Source organism: Hyla sarda, chromosome 7, assembly GCF_029499605.1.
Source record: "Hyla sarda isolate aHylSar1 chromosome 7, aHylSar1.hap1, whole genome shotgun sequence".
NCBI lineage: Eukaryota > Metazoa > Chordata > Amphibia > Anura > Hylidae > Hyla > Hyla sarda.
This window is the reverse complement of record NC_079195.1, coordinates 182,282,561-182,297,192: the sequence shown is the minus strand read 5'-3', so window position 1 is coordinate 182,297,192 and position 14,632 is coordinate 182,282,561. Positions and strand designations below refer to the sequence as shown.

At 42.0% G+C, this 14,632-nt stretch overlaps 1 protein-coding gene across 7 annotated transcripts in view; it reads left to right on the top strand.

Annotated features, from left to right (window-relative positions):
* LOC130282825 (zinc finger protein OZF-like) overlaps nucleotides 1-14,632 on the top strand; it is a 127,235-nt gene that overhangs the window by 26,451 nt on the left and 86,152 nt on the right. Inside the window, exons 6-7 of one of the 7 annotated variants that reach the window (XM_056531640.1) lie at nucleotides 9,638-9,701; nucleotides 10,644-13,591. The exons of 5 other annotated variants lie outside the window; for them this stretch is intronic. In XM_056531640.1, the coding sequence (XP_056387615.1) occupies nucleotides 9,638-9,701; nucleotides 10,644-11,557 (978 nt within the window). In that variant the 3' untranslated portion in view covers nucleotides 11,558-13,591. Of the gene's footprint in view, nucleotides 1-9,595; nucleotides 9,702-10,643; nucleotides 13,592-14,632 lie in introns of those variants that run through there. One more of the 7 variants, XM_056531639.1, reaches the window with a different exon arrangement.

The following is a 14,632-nucleotide window of genomic DNA, read 5'->3' as shown; positions in this document are numbered from 1 at the left end:
TTCCATCTGGCCCTGCCTTTTGAAGAACCCACCTCTTTCGCAGGGTGGCCCAAACCATGGTGACGGACCTCCTCTTAAAGGGGTTCTCCACCATAAGGTGATTTTAGTAACATAGTTCATAAGGTTGAAAAAAGACCAGAGTCCATAAAGTTCAACCTATATCCCTAATGAGTCCCTACTGAGTTGATGAATTTGTTTGATTCTGTTGTATTTATTTCTGTATTTCTGGCCGTGTTTGTTATCTATTGGCCAATTCGGTTTTGTGAAAACATTTTCTTGAAAAATTCAATAAAAAATGATTTGAACCTACTGAGTTGATCCGGAGGAAGGCAAAAAACCCTCATACTAGAGGTAAAAATTAATTCCCGACTCCAAATATGGCATCAGAATAAATCCCTAGATCAACTTTCTGTCCTATAAATCTAGAATCCATAACCTGTAATGTTATTACTGTCTAAAAATGCATCCAGTCCCCTTTTGAACTCTTTTACAGAGTTCACCATGACCACCTCCTCAGGCAGAGAATTCCAGTCTCACTGCTCTTACAGTAAAGAACCCCCATCTGTGCTGGTGTAGAAAAATTCTTTCCGCAAGATGTAGATGATGCCCCCTTGTTATAGATACAGTCCTGGGTATAAATAGATCATGGGAGAGATCTCTGTACTGTCCCCTGATATATTTATACATAGTTATTAGGCCTCCCCTAAGCCTTCTTTTTTCTAAACTAAATAACCCTAATTCTGATAATCTTTCTGGGTACTGTAGTCCTCGCATTCCCCGTATTACCCTGGTTGCCCGTCTTTGAACCCTCTCCAGCTCCACTATATCTTTCTTGTACACTGGTGCTCAGTACTGTACACAGTATTCTATGTGTGGTCTGACTAGTGATTTGTACAGCGGTAGAATTATTTCCTTGTCGTGGGCATCTATGCCCCTATTGATGCACCTCATGATTTTATTTGCCTTGGCAGCAGCTGCCTGACACTGCTCACTACAGCAAAGTTTATTGTTAACTAAGACTCCTAAATCCTTTTCCATGTCAGTCGTCCCAAGTGTTCTCCCATTTAATACATAATCCCAGTCTGGATTTTTCTTCCCCATGTGCATTACCTTACATTTATCAGTGTTGACCCTCTTCTGCCACCTCTCAGCCCAAACCTCCAACCAATCCAGATCCATTTGTAACAGTGCACTGTCCTCTATAGTGTTTACCACTTTAGAGTTTAGTATCATCTACAAAGATTGCTACTTTACTATTCAACCCCTCTACAAGGTCATTAATAAATATATCAAACAGAACAGGACCCAAGACTGACCCCTGTGGTACCCCACTAGTAACAGTCACTCAATCCCTCTGTTTACTATCACTGAGCCAGTTACTTACCCACTTACACAAATTCTCCCCCAGCCCAATCCTTCTCATTTTATGTACCAATCTTTTATGTGGCACCATATCAAATGCTTTGGAAAAATCCAGATAATCCAGTGATTTCCCCTGGTCCAGTCTGGAGCTCAACTCCTCATAAAAGCTGATCAGGTTAGTTTGACAGGACTGATCCCTCATAAAGCCATGCTGATATTGAGTCATACATTTATTTTTATCAAGATACTCCAAAATAGCATCTCTTAGAAAACCCTCAAATTGCATACAACAGAGGTTAAACTAACAGGCCTATAATTCCCGGGGTCACCTTTTGACCCTTTTTTAAATATTGGCACCACATTTGCTATGTGCTGGGGAACCTTCCCTGTCAATAAGTACCTGCCAGACAGTAATGGACATGCTTAGGAAGGATCTGAGCTTGTCTCCAGGCTAAATGGCAATGTTGTGAGATTACCATAACGCTCAGGCTATCTTTTTGTGAACTGGCTATTTCCTGTTGGACTTCATTACCTTAAACTACAAATCCCATGATTCCTTGTTTGTAAGTGCGAGGCCACTTTTCTCCCTCCCACACATCAGCCACCTCACCCATTGAAACACACCTGTGATTCCTTTCAGCATTAGACGAGTGTTTTCTGACTAGGGTGCCTCCAGCTTTTGCAAAACTACAATTCTTGCAGAATGATCTCCTTCCCACCCAGTGGTTGCTCAACCTATAGAAGCAAAGACAGCCTCACTCTGATCACCTGACTAGTGATGTAATGTCTCTGGCCGCATTGCAACCTAGGAAAATCTGAGACAACACTCATTTTGTATGCTGTTAAAAATAAACCTTGGGGCAAAAATCACAGAAGAATTGTGAGACCACCATGAAACACTGGTACAGACACCATATTATGAACTACACTTACTTTACAGCCCCTGTAGTACAGTCAAATAAAAAAAAAATGGAATACCTCTTTAATTTCTAGTGCATGATAAAACAAAAATGGGGGAAACATCTATAGCAGAGTCTGAAGTGACCTGCACAGGACATGCTATATATGTCTTTCTTTGATTTGGTCTTTTAAAAAGAGTAAAATAAATATTTATGAAAAATATAACCCCCCCCCCCAATAAAATCAAAATCACCTCCCTCTTCATAAAAAAATTTAAATTAAAAAAAACATAATTTGTATCTCGTGCATAATGTTTGGACTTTTAAAACATTATAAAATTAATATTACAAAATTAACAAAGTGATGAAAAAGTCCCATGATGGCAAGAATGGTACCGAATAAAAACTACAGATCACTGAGCAAACAATGAGCCCTGCATACCGAAAGATAAAATAGTTATAGGACTTAGAATAGGACAATTTTAACATGCTTATTTTGTAAAAAAGTTTGACTGTTTTTGAAAGTAGTACAGTAATAGACAAACGTGTAAAAAAATGGATATTATTTAATCGTATTGACCCACAGATTAAGGATTACAGTTTAGTTTTACCGTAAGGGGCATTACCTAAAAATGGTGTGTGTGTGTGTTTTTTTTTTCTTTGTTGTACATTTTATGGTAAAATAAAGTGTCACTGGGAAGTACAATTGGTCCCATAACAAACAAGCCCTCATATGGCTCCTTGGATGGCAAAATAAGTGGTCTCTTAAAAGGGGAGAATAAAACACGTAGACACATAGGTGAAACCTGTCTGTGTCCTCACAGCCAAAATTGTGCTGGGGTACTCTGGTGGAAAAATAATTTTTTTTAACCGGTGCAAGAAAGTTAAACAGATTTGTAAATTATTTCTATGTAAAATCTTAAACTTTCCAGTACTTATTATCTTCTATATGCTCCAGAGGAAGTTCTTTTCTTTTTGAATTTCTTTTGTCTGACCACAGTGCTCTCTGCTGACACCTCTGTCCATGACAGGAACTGTGCAGAGCAGTAACAAAGCCCCATAGCAAACCTTTCCTGCTTCTGTTCCTGGCAAGGACAGATGTGTCAGCAGAGAGCACAGTGGTCAGACTGGAAAGAACAACTCAACTTCCTCTGGAACATACAGCGGCTGATAAGTACTGGAAGAATTAAGATTTTTATATAGAAGTAATTTACAAATCTGTTTTAAATTTCTGGAACCAGTTGATTTGAAAAAAAAAATTATTCCACCGGAGTACCCCTTTAAGTCCCTGAAATTGGGCAATTCTGAAAAGATAGTGGGGAGGCCAATCAGGAGCTGTGCGACCTACAATAAAAAGTCATCGGTGAGCTACGCAACTTTAAGAGACCTGGCTCCAGTCACAAACCGCTAATAGTAGTTGACCCTCAAAGCAGATTCCAAAAACTCCATCACAATAACATATAGAGGTTAGGACATGAGACTCACCTGGCGGGTGCCATTAGCTATAAGGAAACTATCAGAAAGGATGGCATTGACACAGTCTCGAACAGTAGGACTAGAGTATGAGTTCATTAGCTTGATGGGCCAGTTACACGGGTCAATGTTGGTGTATTCAGCCTATAATTGCCCAATTAAAATAAGACCTTTAGATAATTGCCTACAGGAGCTTTCACATGAATATAACTTTTCACAGCCAAATGTTGTACATAAAGAAATAATGTGCTGCATCACCTTAAAGCAATACAAATATATATCAAGTTATCACATTTATACAAATGAGGTAAAAAAAAATACCTACAACAAAAAGGAAGGGATGGACCAAAGGAAAATTATAAATGGATGAAAACACTACCCTATGCCAATGGTAGATGACCCATCTAAAAAGATAACCTGAATCACTAAAGGTCCCCATCAAAACCATGTGAAGAGAAATGTCATCCACATGCATTATGGAGTCTAAACAATCTAAATATTGTGAGCGGAGAAAAGCAATCTTTGCAGCATGGAGGAAATGGCTGAGTAGACCCTTCGGATAAGAAGCAATTGAACCCTGCGATAGGGACAGGAGTTCACAATGCAAAGAGGGCAGTATAGACTCTGAACATACTGCATTGTAAAAATCAAAGACCGTATCCTACAAGATCTGAATACATTGGCAAGACTCTCAAATCTGCTCCAGTGTACCCTGCTCAGAGAGAGAGAGAGTGCCAACAAAGAGAGTATGCCTCCGGGAACATCTTATGAAGTTTTTCAGGGTAGTGATACCAATGTGAAGAAGTTTTGCAGTTTGTTTTTTTTCTGTATGAAGCTTGCCTCGGAGGATTTATGTGCTAGCTGGAACAATCTGCTCATATCAACAGTTTCTCCCTAAAACTCTCTCCCACTTGGCAATAAACAAAACATCCCTCCCCTCAAGGAAGGTAGTCTAAAACATAGAGTGTAGGAGTGAAATAACAGAGTATAGGAGTGAAATAGCTTGACCAGAATGTAAAGATAACACATAGACGGATTCAAAGTGGGTTGAAGCTCTGGAAACCACAGCAGAAGAAGGAAGGGTTCTAGGGAAACAAAAAAGTTGAGAATAAAGAAACCAATCTCTTGCCAGGAGATGAGCATCACCCGCTAAGTCAGAAAAGCATCGAAAGACAGATAAGGTAAAGAAATGCCGCAATTGAGGACAGCAGGCTTGTGAAGCCGAAAATTATGATCTTCCCCTCCCCAGAGTGAAAGATAGAGGGTCAACAAGATGAATTGGAGGAGAAGACCTAGGGAACAAAAAACTATACAGAACAGTAGAAGAAAACAGAAAAACAACGGCACCCGGAAGGGAGAGAACGGTCCAGTGGAGAGCTCCACAATAGGGTGAAGGGGAGACCTTGCATAGAGCAAGTTAAGCCACCACTTAAAATGTCTATTAAAAAAGAGATCCAGAATACACAAGCCAATTGCTGCCCTCTGATGGTAAAGAAATGTAACTTCAACCCTTTATTTAATTTTGACCTAGTTAGAAGGCGATATGGTAGCCTGGCTTACTTACGATTCCATAAACTATGCAAGGAGAGAGATCAAGAGATCTTTCTCTACCACTGATAAGAGCAGGAAAAAATTAACTTTTATACAGATCTAATGGGTTGGCAAATATGCGAACCCCAAAATAAGGAATGTGGTTTTTGATGCAGAAACTTTTTTTGATTTCCACCTTTTAAAAACTGCACAGTAGTACATTAAAAAGAATCTCCCCATTGGAAAAAACATGTATTTTCTTCCACACAATTCTGCATTAGGTGAACACTTAATTTAGTGGGAGCTTAAAGGTATATTCCCATGTCAGGTAAGAAAATAAATAAAAAGCTGCAGAAGCATATAGAATTGCTTACCTGTCTTTCCCTTGTTCTGAAATCACTGAAATTGTTTTTGTTGTTTGAGAGTATGTAATCCTCTCACTACTTGGTTGAGCAGTTGCTCAGTACTACAATTCCAAGGATATGTTGCTTTCCCTTAGCTGTTCTTTACAGTCCTTCCACCCTGCCTACTCCTCTCCCACATAGCTCCCGCAAGTTCCCCACCCAGAGCTGTTGAAGAACCTTTTTTGTACTCAGCAGACTATTGCTCTGCAGACAATACATTTGCAGCATCTGCTGTATTCCTTTCCTGATTGCTCTTTTGTCTGTTTCATTGTTCAGCACAAGGCAGCATGCTGTCCCAATAAAGATGTGTGGTCAGAGGTAGTAGCATCTTTTGGGGGGCGGTGTTGATCTGAGATACAAAATACAGCCAAGTTTCCTGAAACAGCAGATGATGATGCGCTATCTCGAGAGGTGGAGCTGCTGAGACACCACACTGACAAAGACGAATGAAAAAATCACAAGGCGTTTTTTGCAGTATTTGAATAGCTTTTCCTTTAGTAGCTGCCTTCAGGCATAGACAATTACAAAAAAAAATCACCACAAGTGCTCACTGATATCCGCGATAGTCCATGTGAACTCTGACCAATCTTCACCCTTCCTCGGGCATGCAGAGTTCAGAGGACACACAACTTCCTCTCACGAAGGGGAACCGCTGAATGAGCGCCGGACACTTCCGACATTTCGGAGGTCACGCCTCCTTTCTCAAGTATATTATTTGAATACTGCAAAAAACGGCTTGTGATTTTTTCATTCGTGTATGTATCTGAATATGGACTGAGCCTCCATTGCCTAATCACATTCACCCATGTGCGTTATCAAGGTACCACCTTTTTTGTATATAACCACACTGACAAAGAACTACACAACTTCTTGTCAGGATATTTCAAACAAAACATTCTGCAGCCAGTACTGTATCAGTAAGTTATAAATCTTGGGATGAAGTTTTATTTAACCCGATAACGACCATGGACGAGTATAGACGTCCAGTTTGGCGGCCGTTCCGGCACCTGGACGTCTATACTCGTCCATTATTCTCGTGGGTGCTGCCCAGTGCATCCACGAGATCGCAGCAGGGACTCGGCTGTATCACAGTTTTAACCCTTACAGCCGTGGTCGGAAGTGACCGCGGGCTGTAAGTGTTATGACAGAGGGAGGGAGCTCCCTCTGTCTCCTCTGCAGCACCCCGCATCGCGATCACGGGGTGCTGGGTGTAATATGCGGCTGGCCGAGGCCTGCCGCGCTGCCGGGAGTTCACTTCACTCCCGACAGTTTAACTCTTACAGCCGCGGTCAGAAGTGACCGCACGCTGTAAGGCGTTCTGACAGAGGGAGGGGGCTCCCTCTGTCTCTCCTGCAGCACCCCGGAGCATCGCGGGGTGCTTCTGCATACCTGCGCAGCCGGGGGTCCTACAAAGACCCCCAGGTCTGCCCTGGGTATTGTCTGTAGGACGTGACGTCCTGATATGCTGCCTGCTAGTGAAAACTGGCAGGCAGCATATAACTGCAATGCTTTGGAATACTAAGTATTCCAAAGCATTAAAAAGTGTAAAAATAAATAAAAATGTAATAAAAGTGTAAAAAATTAAAATACATTTATTAAATGAATCTAATTTAAAAAAAAAAGCATAATGTGTAGGATCGCATTGGCGGACATCCGCAGCATGTAATATGCTGCGGATGTCCACCATGTGATCCTACACATTATGCAGCAGTCACAGTAATGAGCTCCCTGCTGCGGCTGGGTAGCTTTGTGTGTCCACTAATAGCGGCGCACTTCCCCCCGGCAGTCATGAGCGGACACACTGAGCTACCCAGCCGCAGCAGTGATGGATATATTTGCCATGAGCGGGTGCTTATTTCCACAACATGGCGGATATATCCATCAGGAGCCTTAACTGTCACAGATAGACGCGTTATACTGCCAGCCGACCAAGGACCAATCAGAGAGGTCCAGCCAATAACTTGTAGGGGTGCGGTATATAAATGGGGTCACTTGTGGGGATGTTCTGCCCTGAAAGCCAAATTGCGCTCCTCTCCTTCTGAGTCCTATCACGCGGCCAAGGAACCATATATGGCCTAAGCGGGGGTATTTCCGAACATGGGACAAGCCGCTAAATAAAATATTGGGTGCATTTCTTTCAATATCAGAAGTGATGTACAAAAAATATGTCCCACAAATGATGCCTTTGTGAATAAAAGCTAGTTTCGATTTTTTAACACTGACATTGTAATAATTCCTGCCAAAAAACTATGGTATTAAAATACTCACTGTACCCCCTAGCGAATACCTTAAGGGGTCTAGTTTTTAAAATGGTGTCATTCGGGGGGGGGGGGGGTTCCCATGTTCTACTACTTCTCAGTTGCTGCAATCCTTGCTTAGCACATAAAAATAAGATGTACTTTTCAAATTTTCAAAATGTCAAGTAAATTTGTTAGGCCTCTAATACATCTAAAATGTGAATAATAATAAAAAAAAAAGTTGAGAAAATAAAGTAGACATATGAAATAATAATTTTTGATAAAAAAAATAAACATTATGTATAAATATATGCAACCTATTAACGTCAAAATAACAAAAAATCTTTTTTTCAAAAATGTCACGGTTTCTTGCATTGTAAATAAAAAAATACAAATGATATCGATTAACTTTTACTATTTTCATGTAGTACAACTTGTGACAAAAAAAACGTCAGAATTGTTTTCATTGGAAAAACATTGCCAGAGTTATTCTCAAATAAAGTCATACATCCCAGATTAGAAAAAAACAGGCCTGGTCTTTGAGGGGCGTACAGGCTTAATTAGCTTGATCCTTAAGGGGTTACCATATTTATCGGGGTATACTACGCACCGGCCTATAACACGCACCCTCATTTTACCAAGGATATTTGGGTAAAAAAAGTTTTTTACCCAAATATCCATGGTAAAATGAGGGTGCGTGTGTGCGCGTGTATACCCCGATACATCCCCAGGAAAGGCAGGGGGAGAGAGGCCGTCGCTGCCCGCTTCTCTCCCCCTGCCTTTCCTGGGGTCTAGAGCCGTGCTGCCGGCCCTTCTCTCCCCCTGGCTATCGGCGCCGCTGCCCGTTCTGTCCACCTGACTATCGGCGCCGATAGCCAGGGGGAGAGAAGGGGCAGCGGCACCCATTGCCGGCGCCGCTGCCCCGTTGCCTCCCCCCATCCCCGGTGGCATAATTACCTGAGTCGGGTCCGCGCTGCTGCAGGCCTCCGGCGTGCGTCCCCTGCGTCGTTGCTATGCACGGCACGGCGCACTGACGTCATGCGCCGTGCCGTGCAGCGCATAGCAACGACGAAGGGGACGCACGCCGGAGGCCTGCAGCAGCGCGGACCCGACCCAGGTAATTATGCCACCGGGGATGGGGGGGGGCAGCGGCACCGGCAATGGGTGCCGCTGCCCCTTCTCTCCCCCTGGCTATCGGCGCCGGCAGTGGGGCGCCGGTACCGATAGTCAGGGGGACAGAACGGGCAGCGGCGCCGATAGCCAGGGGGTGAGAAGGGCCGGCAGCAGGGCTCTAGACCCCAGGGAAGGCAGGGGGAAAGAAGCGGGCAGCGACGGCCTCTCTCCCCCTGCCTTTCCTGGGGCGGTATTGGCGTATAACACGCACATAGACTTTAGGCTAAAAATTTTAGCCTAAAAAGTGCATGTTATACGCCGATAAATACGGTAATTACAATTTTCTGATACCTGAATGCCCCTTTTTAAATAATAAAAATAATAATAATAATTTGGAAAACCACATAAAAATCTTGAATTTTTTCTGCACATTTTTTTGGCCATGTAAACTTGCCCTTAGAGATGTCCATGACTATGGATCCCCTCCTAACTAATAAGTTATTCATATATATATACATTGACAAATTCATTTTTATTAGCTAGACACCCGATGCATATATTCTACATTAACTTTTAGGATACAGCCTTAAAGGATGTGAAACTTGTTATTATGCCACAGACTGAACAACAAGATGCATATGTTAAGATCAAGGAAGAGGATCTGCCCTTAAATATCAGTTCAGGTATGTAACTTAATAAAAAATATTTGTTTATATTAATGTAACTAAGAAACAATATTTTCTTAAAGGGGTACTCCCCTGGAAAACTTTTTTTTTTTATCAACTGGTGCCAGAAAGTTAAACAGATTTGTAAATTACTTCTATTTAAAAATCTTAACCCTTCCAGTACTTATGAGCTGCTGTATGTTCCACAGGAAGTTATTTTCATTTTGAATTTCCTTTATGTCTGACCACAGTGCTCTCTGCTGACACCTCTGTCCATTTTAGGAACTGGCCAGAGCAGGAGAGGTTTGCTATAGGGATTTGCTCATACTCTGGACAGTTCCTAAAATTCCAGCAGCTGATAAGTACTTGAAGGGTTAAGATTTTTAAATAGAAGTAATTTGCAAACCTGTTTAACTTTCTGGCACCAGTTGATTTAAAAAAATGTTTTCCAGTGGAGTACGCCTTATAAGAACAAAGATATTGCCCTGTGGCTGACAGTCTGGTCAAGCCCTTGATGTACATTTCACCTTTGGCTTTTTCAAGTGGAGTATTTTAAAGGGGTACTCCGCTGGAATTTTTTTAAAGTCAACCGATGCCAGAAAGTTATTTGTAAATGACTTCTTTTTAAAAATCTCAATCCTTCCAGTACTTATCAGCAGCTGTATGTTCCACAGGGAGTTCATTTCTTTTTGAATTTCCTTTCTGTCTGACCACAGTGCTCTCTGCTGACACCACTGTCCATTTTAGGAACTGTTCAGAGTAGGAACAAATCCCCATAGCAAACCTCTCCTGCTCTGGACAGTTCCTGACATGGACAGAGGTGTCGGACAGAAAGCTGTTTAACTTTCTGGAGCCAGTTGATTTAAAAAAGTTTTCCAGGGAGTACCCCTTTAAAGGTGGATTGCTGTAACCAAGCCCTATTGTGTAGTACACTTAAACAGATTTCTAATTTATTTGTAGAATGTGAAGAAAACAAACTGGAATTCTCAAATGCAGCTTCTAGTCCTACCAGTCCAGCTTCCACAGATGAAAACATGTATGTATGTTCACTGTGTGGGAAGTGTTTTGAACTCAAGGAAAGATCCTCCTATTTAAAGGATGACAATGGAGAAAACCTTTGTTTGTGCTCAAGCTGCGAGACCTCATTTAGTTTGGATCCTCAACTGGTTGTGCCACCAGGAACAGAAGACAAATCCTTCGGCTGTTTGGAATGCAAAAAGAGTTTTGCCAGTAAAACAGTTTTCCTTGCCCATAAACGTATGCACACGGGCAAAAAATCCTTCCAGTGCTCTGAGTGTGGATTGTCTTTTACCAATCAATCCATTCTGGAAACTCATCAGAGCATCCATACGGGGGATAAACCATTCTCTTGCTCAGACTGTGGGAAATGTTTTGCCATGAAGGCAAACCTCGTCAAGCATGTAAAAACTCACAATGGAGAGAAGCCGTTCACATGCCTCGATTGTGGAAAGTGTTTTGGGATGAAGTCCAATCTTGTGAAACATCAAAGGATTCACACGGGAGAGAAGCCATATTCTTGCGAACATTGCGGCAAGAGTTTCTCAATGAAATCTAACCTCATCAAACACCAGAGAATCCATACTGGAGAAAAACCTTTTGCATGTCAAGAATGTGGAAAATGTTTTGCCTCAAGATCCAACCTGGTCAACCATGAGAGAATCCACACTGGGGAAAAACCGTTTACTTGTTCTTTTTGTGGTAAGGGATTCATCACCAGTTCTGACCTCTTTCGGCACCAGAAGACTCACACAGAAAATAAGCCATTTGTCTGCATAGAATGTGGTGCATGTTTTATTAGCAAGTCAAGTCTTTTGGTGCATCTAAAAAAACATGCAGTAGATAAACCCCTCTAGCTATACATGTGGATATTCTTATTCCAATATAAAAGATAAGAATAAAGGTACAACCTTTACCAACCTCAACTGTTGAAGATCAAACTACTAGTCCCAGTTTTTGGATGAAGATGAATGACTCCAGTCATGCGCTACCTAATTTTCCTTTCTTATAAAGGAGAAACTTACTGCTGGTATCCATCTTTTTTGGCTGTATTTCTATTAACTTCTTTGGTAGAAATTTTACATGGACTATCGTAGCTTCTATGCCTTCCCGCATGGTTTCCCTTCACTAGAACTTTGAAGAAATGCTTTGGGCAGAAGTATAGTGTTACAGGGTAAAGATTGCCCTGTTCGGGGTTGCTAGTTACAGGGACGGGTTTGTGACAACCGTTAATTTGTTTCCATGACAATAAAGATACGTGTCACTATAGTATTGACATTAAATGACCAATTATTATGAAAATTGAGTAACATTTACGTTAATAGTATGAAATGAGAGGAGAACAAAATGTCGTCATTTTCTGTGTTTTCTTTGATCACTATATGTCATACTCTGTTATACTGTGTAAAAATGTTGCTACTCTGGCTACTTAGAATGGTTAGGAGAAGGGCACAGGAATACTGTTTTCCGGTTCTTTCATGCAAGATGCTGCCAAGATAGGGCTGCTTTCCTAGAACTCAGTGGCTCATCCCTACAACTGTACCGAGTTGAATTATTTTTTTTATAAATGTATTACCATGGGAAAAATTTGTGGCGCAAAAATGTAGAACATGTGACATTTATTAGGTACTTTTTGCTTAGGAACACAATTTTTTGGTGTAAAGTAGTGGCATATTGGTGGTGTAAAGAAGAGTTAAACGAAATGAATGATGCTGCATACCCCATAATAAGAATAATGAAGCACTTTTTTCAGTTTTATCATTTAAGATATCAGTATTGATAACTTTATCCTGATCTTACATTTGGTTACATATATTTAACAGTGCAGAATAGTTTTTAAAGGTCTTGTTCAGGGAGGGCACAACTTCCACAGCTGACAAGAAGAAGGTACCTGATGAGGACAAATGGAGGTTGGTGCTGTATATAAGAAAACTAGAAAGCGCAGCACACCAATAGAGAGGGTTATTCTATGAAATGGCAAGAAATCGACTTCTGTTGTGGTACTAGGCACTGTGTGTAACAACTTCCCCCTAACTGGCTTCTTTAACCTCCCCTCTGCAGCCCTGAACCCTTTGCCTTCTTTTGGCATAAACAGTTTGACCAGATAAAAAATCTGAAATTCTTCTTCTCTCCTATTACCAAGAAGCCAAATAAAACTCACTATGATCATAATCTCAGCTGTATATCCCCCAATATTAAAAACAAACTTTACTTACTGTCACGATCACACCCTATCGGTCCAGCCAAGACGCTAGAGAGAGTGTGATGGTGCAAGGGTTAAAGCCACCAGAGCTCTGGGTCTCCACTACTAGCCCCAGCAAGTCACCAAATTAACCCTTTGATAAACATGCTTCACCAGAGCTTCCTTCAGAAAGGTGAGCTCATATATTTAGAGATCAAAGACCAGAGCTGATTAATTAAACATTTAATCTGAAAAAAGGTATCACACGTATAAAATAAACAAATGTGAATTCAGGTAGAAAACAGACATGGTGCACATCTACAATCTTGTATAATGATCTGATTGCTTCTCAGCATAATATCAAAAACTAACAGGTTGTCAGTATACATTTTTGATCAAAAAGTACAAGCCCACTCGCCACGTCAAGGCCACCTATTTAGAGTGGGTCCCTAACGTCCCTAGCATAAAATGGCGTAGCATTGGGCGGCGACCACCACCGCCGCGACACCAGTGCCCACGGGGGGGAAACGACCCACTGGCAGAGTGGCCCCAATGCCACTCAAACCAGTCTATGGGTCGCACCTCCCTGCAGACACGGCGCCACGGTAGCAACGGACGCCGCACAGCACCACACCAGTGTGAACAAGGTGTAATAGCTCACTTACCATGCTCTCCCAGTCAGACTGGGAGGCTGCTAGGAAAGAAATGGCCCTTGTGTAGCTAACTACTACTTATATAGGGTTGGGCTGAGGGGGTGGGGAAGAGTGCAGCACATGTTCAAACAAAAAAAAAGGAGGGGATAGAAAACAGTGTGAATTCAGGTAGAAAACAGACATGGTGCACATCTACAATCTTGTATAATGATCTGATTGCTTCTCAGCATAATAGCAAAAACGAACAGGTTGTCAGTATACATTTTTGATCAAAAAGTACAAGCCCACTCGCCACGTCAAGGCCACCTATTTAGAGTGGGTCCCTAACGTCCCTAGCATAAAATGGCGTAGCACTGGGCGGCGACCACCACTGCCGCGACACCAGTGCCCACGGGGGGGAAACGACCCACTGGCAGAGCGGCCCCAATGCCACTCAAACCAGTCTATGGGTCGCACCTCCCTGCAGACACGGCGCCACGGCAGCAACGGACGCCGCACAGCACCACACCAGTGTGAACAAATGACATACAGATACATAAATATGAGTTCGGCAAGACAAGTTCAGAAAACAAAAAGTCCTTACAGCATAATGGTATAGCAGTCCTTTTAAGGGAGAGTCCTACTGTATCCTAGGATCTTGTCAGCTTTTGCCACAGGCTTGAAAAAAGGTTTGTCCAGCATCTCAGTTTTATAGTGGCTTTTTAGGAGGGAAAATGGAATTCATCTGACCCCACAAGGTGGGGGTGGAACTGCCATCCCTCTTTTCTGGTCCCTTATGTCAGTTTGCTTTTTTGATGGCCAGAGTGCCTGACTTAAAAAAAGAGGTATAACTTAGATAGACAGACTCCACAATAAAACTGGAATACACAATAACAAATACAGTCCCAATGACCCCTCACCCATGTCTTAGATTATACACAAATACAATTTTATAATACACATGTATGATTCCATAATCAGTCCTTGGGCCTGACACTTACCTTTCGCATTCTCCCGGTGCCTCCAGTATCGCTGCTCCCAGCCAAAGCAATCCTCTTCCTGATGCCTGCCGGAGGTTAGTGTGTCACAGTGCAGCTCAGCAAATTGCTGGCCACAGT